The 14,841-nt window shown below is 42.5% G+C and overlaps 1 protein-coding gene across 1 annotated transcript in view; it reads right to left on the reverse strand.

Annotated features, from left to right (window-relative positions):
- The window catches only part of LOC135221187 (translation machinery-associated protein 16-like), a 447,785-nt gene that overhangs the window by 66,877 nt on the left and 366,067 nt on the right, over window positions 1-14,841 (reverse strand). Inside the window, exon 3 of the mRNA XM_064259010.1 lies at window positions 7,259-7,350. Coding sequence (XP_064115080.1) covers window positions 7,259-7,350 — 92 coding nt within the window. The remainder of the gene's footprint in view (window positions 1-7,258; window positions 7,351-14,841) is intronic.

The raw sequence follows: 14,841 nt of genomic DNA on the forward strand, positions 1-14,841 counted from the left end.
GGGACATGAAAGTAGGCGTCCTTCATGTCCAGGGACACCATCCAATCGCCTGGGCGAAGTGCCGACATCACAGAATGATTTGTTTCCATATTGAACTTTGTCTTCAGCACAAAAAGGTTCAATGCGCTTACATCTAGCACTGGCCTCCAACCTCCCGAGGCTTTGGGAACTACAAAGAGTCTGTTGTAGAATCCCTGAGAACTGTCGAGGACTTCCTCTATTGCTCCCTTCTTGATGAGTGCATTGACCTCTGCTGCTAAAGCCAAAGCTCTCTCTGATCCTGGAGAATATGCTGTTAAGCTGATTGGTGTATCGGAGAGAGGAGGATCTAAAACAAAAGGAATCGAGTATCCCTCTCGAAGAACTTGAACTACCCATTGCTCTGCACCTCTTCGACTCCATTCTTCCAAAAAAGATGGAGTCTTGCCCCTACTTGCACGTGAAGGAACGGCTTCTCACTTGTCCGAAGGTTTGGGGGGAGGTTTCTTTGAGGACTTGTACTGTGGACGCAAATTAGTCTTGGGTCGTTGCCACTTAGGTTTATTCCCTCGAAAGGGATGCTTCTGAAGAGGAGAAGACTTAGCTCCTGTCGTAGTAGGCTCTTTCGGACGTCTGGAAGACTGAAGAAGGAGATCATTAGTAGATTTCTTTTCTAAATCCGAAAGAATTTGCTGAATGGTTTCTTCAGGGAAAAGATGAGATTTACAGAGAGGAGCAAAAACATGAGAGCCGACTTCTGGTTATTAGTGACTCCTTTAGACACGAAAGAACACCACCTTTCTCTCTTCTTCATCACTCCCATTGTGAAAAGGGCTGCTAATTCTCCTGACCATCTCTAACAGCCTTATCCGCACAGGACAGAACTCCTAACCAGTCTGTGGCAAAATCTTCTTCTAAAGACTGACAGTCTTCAATCTTGCGAGCTAAAGAGGCAATAGTCCAGTCCAAAAAACTAAATACCTCAAATACTTTAAAAATATTCTTCACCAAATGGTCCAGCTCTGAAGAAGAAAACAAAATTTTAGCTGACGAAAAGCTGCTCTTCGGTGTGAGTCCACTAAACCGGAGAAGTCTCCCTGGGAGGAGGCAGACACTCCCAAAGAAGGAACTTCTCCAGTTGCGTAGAAGCGATACGCTTTACTCTGAAGCTTAGAAGGTGGGAAAGCAAACGAAGCCTTACCTGTTTCCCTCTTCTTAGAAAGCCACTCTGTTGACTCCTTAAGGGCCTGCTTCGAGGACTGAGAAAGAACCAGTTTAGGTAGACACGAATACGCTGTCTTCCTATCTTTAACGAACATTGAAGGCGGTGAAGACGGAGAAGCAGGTTCAAAGTAATCTGGATAAGTGGACAGGAAAAATTTAAGAAGACTCGAATAAGCCGACGAATCCTTGTCATCTTGATCCAAAGCTTCCTCTTCAGACTGCACGGAAGCAGAGTCGAAATCAGGCTTATGTTCTACCCCGGTGGAGGATTTCAACAAACTCATAAGATCCTGGAAATGCTTCTTAAATGGAGCTAAGGTAGAATCGTCTAACACTGTAGCAGTCGATGGTCTTTCAGTCGAAGAACGATTCTTTCTAACAGGTGAAGTCTTCGCACCACAAGTCGACACAGGCGAACAACCAGTCGAAATTCCTATCGACTCACGGCGAGGGGAGTCGAACAAAGACGAGCGAATACGCTTCTCTGGACAGTAATACGGAGTCGAACGAGGCGACCGAGCCGAAACTGCGACCGAGACTCGCTTGGGAGAGTCGAGCGATCGTGAATTATCACAAAGTCTAGTCCGAGAGCCATTGCTTTTAGCCGAAAAATGCGACTGCGGAGGAGATTCACTAAATATCACATCCGGAGCAAAACTACACGAAGGTTGAGGACTCCAATGCCTCTTAGACTTCTTAACAGGAGTCGGTGACGAATCACCCGCAAGAATCGAATGTCTTTTAACGGTTGAGACACCAAATCACCTCGCCTTTGCGCACTGGCGATTGCACTTCCGAATCAGAAGACAGACGAGAATCACAAACACTAACACCTTTCCACATCTTTTTGGACGACACCCGCGAGTCGACGGAGTCGACGGCTGACCGTGGGCAAACTCCCCCAGACTCCTTCCGACCTCCGGTATGTCTTCTCCCGGTTGCGGGGGTGGGGAGCGGGACAGTGACCTTCGTCTGGGAGTCGAGGGGGAACGGACAACCGCCTCCTCAGGCGCAACATTAACACTTTGCACTGCACTAGATTTCACTGTACTATCTACGAAAGCTTTAAAAGACATTCCTAACTTCATAACTGATTCAGCTAACACTTCGAACTTTTTATCCATCTTAGACTCAAGCAAGGCAATGGTGTTGGGTTCGGAAACATGGGCAACTTGAACAGGGGTAATCAAAGGAGAAGTAGGAGGACTATTAATTGGAGAAATATTCTCTAATAAAGGAGAGGCAAGAGGAGACTTATTTGTCTCCGAAGGAACAGGAGTAGTTTCTAACCTATTCTTACTACTAGCCCTAAGAGCTGCCTTCCTCTTCCTATCTTTCTCCATTTTCTCAGCATGCGATCTAACCGCCTTCCATCCCTGTTCATCCAATTCTTACATTCATCACATGTCACATCCATACCATTACAATTTTGTCCTCTGCATTTAGTGCACTTAGAGTGCGGATCGTGACATAACTTAGCTAATCTTGTTTTGCAGCCAGCGCTGCAAAACCTTACAGCAGATGAACTAGAATCTGACATAATTAGCAATAATGACGAAAAACTGAATAGAGATAGCTAACTGGCAAGGAAAAAACCAAAACAAAATTGTACATCACCAAACAAAAACCAAAATCCAAAATGGCGACGCAGGAGACTGCAGCGAAAATCTCACAGGTGTTACCCCGTGAGCGGCAGAAACGAAAATTGACGGTAGAAGGCTAGCAGTACCCAGGGTTCCCGGATGTGGGCGGGTCTTGTATCACCTATACTTAAGATAGCAACGCCGCTGGCGCCAACAATTTGAATTTCGACTGCCGTAGGTAAGAAGCTATAAGCTATGTAACTGTTCGGTAAGTCACTTATGTGAAAATAGAAGTTACTGGAAGAATAAAGTGACACAGGAAAAGCAATCATTACAAAGATTGAAATAATGCATATTAAACTGAGTGCAATAGATACAGCAGTTACATTCAACTCCAGCAAGTTCAGCATTACAAATTGTAATAAGAGGCAAAAACTATGTCAGCACTGAAATTTAGAGAGACCTAGTTTTATTTCTAGATACACTAAGCATTGATACACATTCCTTCAGATTCACTGAGGGGAAGGAAGTGATAGGATTAGGATAAAAATCACTGACATGCATATGTACCTCTGAAAAAATCCCAAATTTTTAACGCAATTTCTTACTTTCCCTAAGTATACGAATTTGAGCCCTTTATGTTAACAAAAGAAGCTGGAAACTTTGCAATGATGTGTTTAACTTGTGGTAGGTAGGTGAGCAGGAAGAATCCCAACCCCACCTGACCTGGCATCCATCAGCACTTTTTCCTTTTGGTCAAAGTGGGATTGTCTCTGGTTTTAATACCAAGGAAATAGTACACAAATTACTTGAAACTCGCCCCCTTCAGTGGAAGAACAGTCTTTCAATTGACTGGCAAGCAGAATCTCCACCCAGAAATGCCACATTCTTAGTCATGATCATGAAAAGAGGAGCAATGACTGGTAATCTATACTATCCAGCACAGGGATGTATGACTAGCAGGACCCTGAGCCTGAGTGAGATGCAGCTGTACTCTCAAGATAGGAAAACTTTGGAGAACCAAGTATTGCCATAAGGATAAACATGAGGTGGAAAGCAGGTAGTACCTAGGTCAATTGTAAAACAATTACTTCAGACAACAGCAACCACCTCCGCCATCCCCAAAATCTTGTTAAAAGGGAGAGTGGAGGGAGTCATTCCTTATGAGCTGAAGCTTCAAGACAGCCATCCTGAGAGTAAAGTCTACCTGCAATGTGGCCCATGTAGCATGTAATCAGTTCAACTACTTCTTTGCAGAGGAAGTAAGTAACGAGGAAGGGAAAAGTGCCAGTCTTTTCCTCATTCAACCTCCAGCCTTACACCACTCTAGTACTTTAGATGACTTTTTTTTTTTTTTTTTTTTTTTTGTCCAAGAGGAGTTTGGAGACTACACAACCTCTTGGGGAGCTATCAAAGTCCTAAGGAGAAGGGTAAAATACACAACCTGTCGGACAACTATCAAAGTCCTAAGGAGAAGGGTAAAATGAGACATAGGTAGCCTGCTGCCACCAACAATGTGGCTCCATTACCTCTGAACCACAAAGTTCTCTGAATGGCTAGATACAAGCCAACACTCTGAGCTCAGTGAGCTCTCACCTGGACTGCATGACCATCCTCATCACAGGACAAACTCTGTCCACATGACTGACTCAGGCCCATACCCAGTTTTTTTTATGGGGGAGGGTTGTTTTTCCCAAAACTGGACCTTTTCATCTATAAATGTCATTGCATATATAGTTATATACAAGATGAAATACTTGAAAATATGGACTTCCAGAAATTGTGGGGGGGGGGGGTCATTCGACAACCCCCTCCCCCCCACAAGATCCCCCTCAGTACAGGCCTGTGACTTCAAGAAGCCAGAAAGAGAGGACGTTCTGGACACCAACTTCTTGTGTATCAATACTACAGAAAAAACACTCTAGTTAAAGAGGTCAGGTTATTAGATAAAGCCTCAGGGTTTGCAAAAGACCAAAGCATCTCACCTGGATCTCTGCTAACATATTCTCACAGGTAGGGGACAGAGATTACCGAGTGTCTTATCGGACGCTGACATGTTCTGAGTTGGCCACCAACTCATAAACAAGAGCAAGAGGAATTACCAACCTCTCAAGAGGCAGGTAAGATAAAAAATGATGGGCAATTCATCAATGTTACAATGAAGCTAAGGCTGATATAACAAGTCTTCATATGAGAGATCTTGTTTGCAGGTCTTACCTGAGGGCTTTCTGGCAGTTGAATAAGTTGCAAAGAGTCACTTTCCACTCTATAGGCCAAAGCTAACGAGATAGGCAAAACTAAACACCTACAAACAACTCTACCAAGGAACAGAGATCCTTGTCCCTTAATTGGAAGATCTAGTTCACGGCAGAGCAGGCTTCACTGCAGGGACTGCATAAAGCTTGTTTCAGTGAAGATGGACAAGTAAGTCTGCAATCTGCAGCAAAATGCTTCTAATCTGCTGCAAAATACTTCCACTTTGACACCAATCACAGATGATATACTCCCTGGTGCAAGGTAGTTCAGACTACCCCAAAAGTGTAGCTAAAAGTGAAGAGTGGTCAAAGAGAAATTTTTGGGAGCCTCAGTCACAAGAACTAGTAGATCAGGATACTAGTACTACTAGACATGCAGCCAACAGCAGCTACCTGGGTTAGCTGAGACATGGAGAGTCAACCACTTGGGTGATCATTTAGCGAATCAGACTGACAGAATGAAAGGTGAAGATATCCAGATGTTCCAGGGGCTGCTGGAAGGCATTTTCCAAGGCAGCCCTAGATCTTAAACAGAAGAGCAGAACATCTGGAGCTTCCTGTATAACCATGTGGCAAACAGGTTGATTGATAGATTTCACCAAAGTTCAAAAAGCTTCCCCAAAGTAAGAAAGTAAGAAAGTGTGGACTAATACGTCCCAACTACCTATATTTTATAACTGGAATATTCCTGGCTGAAAGCTCAACAGTGTGGCAAACTGCCCATTCGTGCATCTGCTTCACTAATTGACAGAGGTAAAGGGAAACTGTACTACATCATGTCACTCATCAACACACAAAGTGACCCTTCATACAATCCTGAAATACTTGCAATGCTAGCAACACTGCAATAATTTCCAAGATGTTGATATGCGGATGAAGAACAATCTAGTACAAGCTCTGTTGAGCTTGACTTGAGTGACAAAATATAAAAAAGCAAATCAAACAATGGACAGAATGAATCAGATTTGGAGGTCAAGTAAACTGAAATTTAATTTGAAATTAAGAGTACAAATACATGAATCTAGTTAAATCTATATTGCTATTCTTATATCTATAAAATTTTGTTATATCATAAAGGTACTGGTAATTATGGAAGTTCCAGTTGTGGATACAATAATGATGAAGGGAGATGAAGGGGCATGTCCTTTATACAACCCCTGTAAGAAATGCATGTGATATTGTAAGCTGGGCTCTTGGGGGCACAGCATGGGTTAGAATACCTTAATCAACTTTGGATAAGAATAATGAAAAAGATGGCTGAAACTGAGTGGAAATTTGTAAAAGATGAAGCAAGGGAAAGACATAAAAGTAAGGATCTCAATATGGCTCTTTGGATCTGATCACATTGGAGGCAATGAAGATGAATAAGATGTAGTGTATATATATATATTGTATATATATATTATATATATATCTATATATATATATATATATATCTATTATATATATATATATATATATATATATATATACACATAAATATAAGTTTGATACTAGTATCATTATTTCCCACATTAGAAACTTTAGAGGAACCAACATGGTTACTTCAAGTTTATGCATTAATCATCTAAATTAACAATCAATGGCAAATCTCAAGAACCTAACTCATCAATAAGGAAAATTTCCCATAAAACAATATAATATTTTATTTGAAAATAAAAAAGTTCACTTAAGAACTTCTATACGGAAACACAAAATGTCACCAATGTAACTTCAATATAGGAACAAAATTTCACAAGTCCTGATATAAAAATTAGAGTACATATAACTGAATGATATAAACTTAGTATTCTCACTTTAACACACCAAGAATATCAATGATGTCTATAAAAAAAAGAAGGCAATGTCACTTGTTGTTAACCACCATTTTGCTTGTTTATAACTGGTATGAAATCTTGGTTCTAGACTTCCATGCAATATATATTATATATATTATATATATATATATGTATATATATTGTATTTATATATATATGTATATATATATTATATATATATGATATATAAAATATATTATAATATACATATAAATCTAAAATTTCCAGTACAAGAGTTAAGCTGTGTACTTATCACAAGAAATTTTGAAGATCTGTATAAGATAAGCAAAGGTATGGTAAAGCTAATTATATTAACTACTATACAAACTTGAGTGCTTTCCTGGTCTTTATGTTAATAAATATCATTGAGTTTCCATGATCTTCTGTTACTCTTACTTACCTACAGAACTGCTTATTCAATTTTTTTGCTTTCCGACTCTTTGGATGAACCACTTTCTTATTGTCCTTAAGTACATTTACATTAGGTTTTCCCTGAAAAGTATAATTTATGAAATAATAAATGAATGCAATAGTTTATTCATACAGAATTAAAACATAAATATTTTAGCAATTTATTACATATACAATGAAAAAGATAGATGTAAATAAAAGATCAAATAAGAGTAAAAAGGGGAAAAAAGACAAAAGCCCTTAATCCACAAAATGTATACTATAACTTAAAACAATTTGTGTATTTCAAAGCACAAGTATGCTACAGTTTATCATTTGTTTTACTGATGTTGCTGTCTGAGAAGGATGCTAGTCTTGATGAAATGCAATTCAGGAACTAAATGGTGCAATTGCATATACAACTGGATGAGGTGAATAAATTATCAGGACATTTCTTAAATGGCATACAACACACAAAAAATCATGACGTACATAAACAAGTACTACTGTACACTGCAAAATTTGCAAACTTTTAACATTTCATTCTTCCTTGCTATACAACCCTTAGTCTTTTCTTTTATGTAGGAGTACTCAGAGCAAACTAGAACTGGCAGTTGAAATATGATAACAGGATAGTTAACTGGTGGTAGTCAGGAAAGTGGGGTATCTGGGCAGTTACCTCCACTTAACTATCATCATCAGGCACTCTTTCCTTTGGCACCCCTTGTCCAGGTGGAATCATGATAAAAAAGCTCTGGTCCATATACCATGGTATAATATAAATTACTTGAAATTTGTGATTGCTTTCTTGGGAATACAAAACCCATCATCTTTTGTTATGTAGCATATTTACTCTTTAAGGTGGGAGGATACCTCTCTCACCTGACTGGTTTTAACTTGCATCTTACCTAGAAATGCCATGCTAACTGGGTAAGATCATGAGCAGAGGAGCAATGACACCTGTGACCTCTTATACAATCTGATATTGGGATGCAAGACAGACAGGGGACAGACAGCTGTGCTCTTACCCTAAAGACATGGTGGCACAGGTTAACCAGTACCTGTGAAATACTGAGAGAATATGGATGCTATATTTTACTTCTGATTAGCATATCCCTGTATGTTTCAACACTGTTGTATAGTTTCAGTAATGTTCAAAGACATTTTTCTGCAATTTTCTTATGTAAATATATAATTTTTGTTATTTAAAAAAAAATCAGTGTCATTTCCTTAATAACAATTAGCGACATAAAAGATATGCTTTTTCTTCATTCTTACAGCCTAATAAAAGATAAACAACCAAAAAAATTCACTCAAACAAACATTTTTTATTTTTTTGTCACACGGGGATCCACAAAATCTTTTCTGGGCTCAGCCTGTGTCGCTCCGTGAAATGTTCCTTTAGCACTCATTTCTAAGGTATAAATATTGCTATGAATACCAGAGAAAAAAAGTTAAATGGTAATGCCAGAGTATTCTGGCTCGCTCACCTTTATTTTAAAGGTGTCGGTATGGTATCTGGGGCGAGTGGAAACCACTACCAGAGGTCCCTTGCCATTTAGTCTCTTCATTCTTCAAAATCCCCCGTCTACATGTGGAGCTATTTGTAGACCATTGTAAGTCCAAATCTTATATAAAAAAATTTTTTCCTATGCGATAGACAATTTGGTATAGGCCTAGACCAGTGCCCAGCCTTTTTATGAAAGGTGTTACTAGTGAAAGTAGGGTTCACGGTCTATTTCATAAATAACTGAACCAGCCCCAGGACTAATTTAACCTTAGCCTATACATTCATTAATATTGTGTGAGAATAGACATCTCTCTGTAATAGGCAATATTTAGACCATACTGTTACAGCTTTTTGCCTCTTTAACTATTTTGAAGCTAGTCTATGTAGCTCCAACACCTTACCCACCAGCGGGGTTTTCATTGCTGCCATATAGTTGCTGTAACGATGAACGCTAAGCGAGAAATGAGGGCAATGATCTTGAGTTGACTGTCCAACTGACAGCTCTACTCTTTATGTGTGGACATTCATCTGTCGAACGGTTTTGGGTGGACCAACAGGTAAACCTGAGCATGAAACCTGGATGAAGTAGGTGGTCGGTCCAGAATCACTCACATGCACTGCAGTATTACCTACGTGAAGGGGCTTCATTTCACAGTAAAACATAGGAAAAATGATATTGTTATGTTACAATAAAGTTTCATACATACTTACCTGGCAGATATATACATAGCTAAGACTCCGTCGTCCCCGACAGAAATTCAAATTTCGCGGCCCACTCGCTACAGGTAGGTCAGGTGATCTACCGGCCTGCTGGGTGGCAGGACTAGGAAACCATCCCCGTTTTCTATCATATTTTCTCTCTTCCACCTGTCTCCTGCGGGGAGGCTGGGTGGGCGTTTAATTGTATATATCTGCCAGGTAAGTATGTATGAAACTTTATTGTAACATAACAATATCATTTTCATACAATCAACTTACCTGTCAGATATATACATAGCTGATTGGCACCCTTCGGTGGAGGGTAAGAGGACAGCTACTATATGGGAAGTAGACAGGTAAAACAACATATGTTGTAGGTATAAATAAAAGGCCTTGGTTCCTACCTGATAGGTGGTAGACTTGGTGGGTGTTTGCCCAGTAGTCTGCATCACCTCAAGAAACTTTAGCGAGATATGTGATCTATGGCCAAGAGTTCTTGTGGGTCTGCCGATTGGGTCTTCAACCCACTTTACTTCAGTCAGAGCCTAAAAGGACTTTGTCAATGGGTGCTGATCCACTTATATGACAATACACCTTATGAAGGAGCACACAACCAATCCCGACCACCTGATCCTAACCATGTGTTAGAACTAAGGATTGTTACGAGTTATCCCCGAACTCGTCACAACAACCGTAACTCAAAAACCACTACGCACACATACATAATTTTTCAAAAAAAAATTATACTCAACTAATTGGATATGACGAGAATTCTCTTATGAACAACATAGACGGCCGCCCGTGCGAGCCTGAATCCTCCATTGTTCGAAGAGATTCGATCATATCCAAAAAGAAGAAAAGTATATACATTTAAGGATTGGTGTCAGCTCCCGTACCCAGAACCGTATCTGCCGATACGATAGGACCTAGAGAAAAGCACTTCTCATACGTCACACGCACGTCTTTCAAGTAATGAGATGCAAACACTGAGTTGCATCTCCAATATGTCGTATTTATAATGTTTTTAAGCGACATATTCTTATAAAACGCGAGAGACGTCGCAACCGCTCTTACTTCATGAGCTTTTACTCTCAGTAGTTGGAATTGTTCGTCAGGACAGGACCTATGAGCGTCCGTAATGACGTTTCTTACAAAGAACGCTAGAGCATTCTTGGACAATTAGTCTTGTGGGGTCTTTTACCGCGCACCAAAGACCTTGTCAGAGCCTCCCAACTGACGCTTCCTCTGAAGATAGAAACTTCAGAGCTCTAACAGGGCATAGAGACCTCTCTGCTTCTCTGCCTACGAGACTCGACATTCCTTTGACTTCGAATGACCTAGGCCAGGGATTCGTGGGATTCTCGTTTTTCGCTAAAAACAAGGTCTTAAACGAGCAAATAGCCGAGTCTCCCTTGAATCCTACTTTATCCTGCAGAGCTTGTAACTCACTAATCCTTTTTGCTGTCGCTAATGATAAAAGGAATAGGCACTTTCTAGTTATGTCCCTAAATGATGCCAGATGCGGAGGCTCGAATCTATCCGAAGACAGATATTTGAGGACTACGTCTAAGTTCCAGTTCGGAGGTACTGGTTCCTTAGACTTTGAAGTCTCAAAAGATCTTATGAGATCGTGGAGATCTTTGTTATTTGCCAGATCTAACCCTCTGTTCCTGAATACAGCCGAGAGCATACTTCTGTATCCCTTTATTGTGGATACGGCTAGATGAGATTTTACTCTCAGGAATAGCAAGAAATCAGCAATTTCCGCTATAGAGGGTAGAGGAGGACAACTTTTTCTTGGCTCTACACCACCTTCTAAAGACCTCCCACTTCGACTGGTATACTTTCGTAGTGGAGGTTCTGCGAGCTCTCGCGATCGCGCTTGCCACTTCGCGAGAAAAGCCTCTCGCTCTGACAAGTCTTTCGATAGTCGAAAGGCAGTCAGAGCGAGAGCGGGGAGGTTTTGATGGTACCTCTTGAAGTGTGGTTGTTTGAGAAGATCCGTCCTTCCTGGTAGGGATCTTGGAAAGTCTACGATCCACTCTACCACCTCCGTGAACCATTCCTGGGCCGGCCAAAAGGGGGCTTATTAATGTCATCCTCGTCTCTTTTGACGCCACAAACTTTTTCATTACTAACCCCAGGATTTTGAATGGGGGAAAAGCGTAAAAACGTCCACTCGAGACCAGTTTAGCAGGAAGGCGTCTACCATAATTGCTCTTGGATCTTCCACGACCGAGCAAACACTGGGAGCCTTTTTGAAAATGTATGTTGCGAAGAGATCCACATGAGGAGTTCCCCACAGAGACAGAGATCGAGACACACTTCCTCGTGCAGAGTCCATTCTGTATGAAGGACCTGGTTCCTCCTGCTGAGCCTGTCCGCCCTCACATTCCTTACTCCCTGTACGAACCTTGTCAGCAGGGAGATGTTCCTGTGAGACGTCCAAAGTAATAGATCCCTCGTGAGTTCGTAAAGGAACGAGGAGTGAGTTCCTCCCTGTTTCCGAATGTAGGCAAGTGCGGTGGTGTTGTCCACGTTTACTTGCACTACCTTGTCTCTCACCAGAGGTTCTAGGCTCTTCAAGGCCAGGTGTACGGCGAAGAGCTCTTTGCAGTTTATGTGCCAGGACACCTGTGCTGGTTCCCAGGTGCCTGACACTTCCTCTGAGCCTAATGTCGCTCCCCAACCCCCCGTCTCCGACGCGTCGGAGAACAACACTAGGTCTGGGTCTGAGTTCTTAGAGAGATCCCTTTGTTCTCTTGCAGAGGTAGCAACCACCACTGTAGGTGTGCCTTTATCTCCACTGGAATGGGAAAAAACGTCCGACAGTTGCCCGGTTTTCCAGCTCCAAGACTTCTTGAGGAAGAATTGAAGTGGACGGATATGAAGTCTTCCTAGTGGGAAGAACTGTTCCAGCGAGGAAAGCGTCCCCAGAAGGCTCAACCATTCCCTCGCTGACGTTTGTTGTTTCTCTAAGAAGAGAGAGATTATCCTCAAACCTTTTACGGTTCTCTCTTGTGAAGGAAAAACTCGAAAACCCCGAGAATCCATCCGAATCCCCAGATAGACTAGGTCTTGTCTGGGGGTCAGTTGAGACTTCTCGAGGTTCACAAGCAATCCCAACGCCTTGGTCAAATCCAGAGTTAACTTTAGGTCCCTCCAAGCACTGTCTCTCCGATCTGGCCCTGATGAGCCAGTCGTCTAGGTACATAGAGACATTCACTCCTTTTGAGATGAAGAAATCTCGCCACATTCCTCATCAGGCTTGTGAAGACCTGAGGAGCTGTGGACAGCCGAAACACAAGGCTCTGAACTGAAAGATCCTTCCCCCCGTCATGAAACGGAGGTACTTCTTCGACGAAGGGTGGATCGGGACGTGAAAGTAGGCGTCTTGGAGATCTAGAGACACCATCCAATCTCCTTGTCGTAATGACGCTAGGACTGAAGCAGAAGTCTCCATGGAGAACTTCTCCTTCTGAACAAATTTGTTCAGAGCGCTGACGTCTAGTACTGGTCTCCAGCCTCCCGAGGCTTTCGCCACTAGAAAAAGGCGATTGTAAAACCCCGGGGAGTTTTGATCCAGTACTAGTTCTACTGCACTCTTGTCCCACATTTGTTCCACCATCGATCGAAGAGTATCCCTCAGCACAGGATCCTTGTACTTTGGCTGATAGTTCCCTTGGTATTGACGTTAGGGGCGGAGTATTCAGGAAAGGGATACGATATCCCTTCCTTATGATATTTAGTGAAGACGCGTCTGCTCTATCAGTGTCCAGGCCTCCACGAATCCAGGAGCCTGGCACCTACTGGTGCTTGGAGGAGAAATGTTTCATTTTCCCTTTTTAAAGGGACGAAAGGCGGACCTACCTCTTCTCTCTGGAGCCTTCCTTCTTGCGGGGAGGTCTGGAGATCGGACCACCTCGAAAGGGCTGCATAGAAGTGCTAGGTTCTTTCTTGTCCGAAACTAAAGCAGGTTTCTTCTTCCTAGCTGACTGCGTCAGAAGATCCTGTGTCGCCTTCTCAGTTAAAGAGTGAGCTACGTCCTTCACTAACTTAGAAGGGAACAAATAGTCCGACAGAGGTGCATATAGTAGAGCTGCCCTCTTTGAGCATGCGAGACTGCCTTTGTTAAGAAGGCGCCATACACTGTCCTTTTCTTCAAAAGACCTGCTCCAAATAATTGAAGAGACTCCAAAGATCCATCCTGTACTGCTTTGTCGATGCAAGACAAAATGCATAACAGGGCTTCAGGTTCGATTCCCTGCGCACTCGTGAGCTTTCTTGGACATCACCCAAAGGGACCAATCTAAGAAGTTGAAGACTTCCAATACATGGAAAAGTCCCTTGAGGAGATGATCCAGTTCTGAAATACTCCATGTAATGCGAGCAGAATTAAGACTTGGACGCCTTGAAGCGTCAACTAACGTCGAAAAGTCTGCCTCTGTAGTAGAACGGGAGAGCGATACCCATATCCTCCCCCGTCTTGTACCATATGCCTCTTTTCCCAGCTAATCTTGCTGGAGGCATGCAAAATACTGTCCTGACTAAGTCTTTCTTCGACTTCATCCAGGAGTCTAAGGCGTGTAAAGCCCGCTTCATCGAGATGGTGGGCTTCATCTTCAGAAAAGACGAAGGCTTCTTCGCCTTCGCACTCGAAAAGAGCGAGCGCGGAGAAGGAGGAGCAGCCGGAGTCAACTCGTCTCCGTATTCCTCCGAAGCAGGGTAGTCAACACCTTATAGTTGGACAAGCCCTCTCTTCCATGATCGTCATCATCCGAGTTTTGCTCCAACTCGTGATAATTCTGAGTTTCTGTTCTCCTTTCAGAACTTTCCTCTTCTGGAGGAGACAAACTCCTGATCGGAGAGGGGCTAAGGGAATGAAAGTCTTTCCTTTTTCCCTTTTTGATCGACCTGGAAGGCGTCACAACCTGCGGCTTCTCTTGCGCTTTAGAAGACGTCTTGTATGACGCTTCCCGCTCTCCGAGCGTCATGTATGACGTCTCTTGTTGACGTCTTGATGACGCTTCGCGTCTGGAAGACGCTTGCGCTCTCTAAGGGCTTCCTACTCGGCTTTCTCACAATCTTGGACGGAGCGTCACGTCTAAGATCCGCTTGAAATGACGCTTCACTTCTAAAAGACGTCTTTTGATCTTCTTGTCTTCGACACTCTTGTCAGCCCCGTTCTTCGAGCAGGTGCGAGAGGACGAGACTTCTTAATTGGAAGCGTCACGTCCTTCCGACGGGGCGCTAAAACTCCCACAAGAGATGACAGTTGTTCCCTGAACCGCCATAATTATCTTTCTTGAGGCTTCTCCTACGTCTAGTGCATGACGCCTCTCGTCATCACTCGGGGAAGAAGCATGATGTGTACTTCCTCATAA

Source organism: Macrobrachium nipponense, chromosome 2, assembly GCF_015104395.2.
Source record: "Macrobrachium nipponense isolate FS-2020 chromosome 2, ASM1510439v2, whole genome shotgun sequence".
Lineage (NCBI taxonomy): Eukaryota > Metazoa > Arthropoda > Malacostraca > Decapoda > Palaemonidae > Macrobrachium > Macrobrachium nipponense.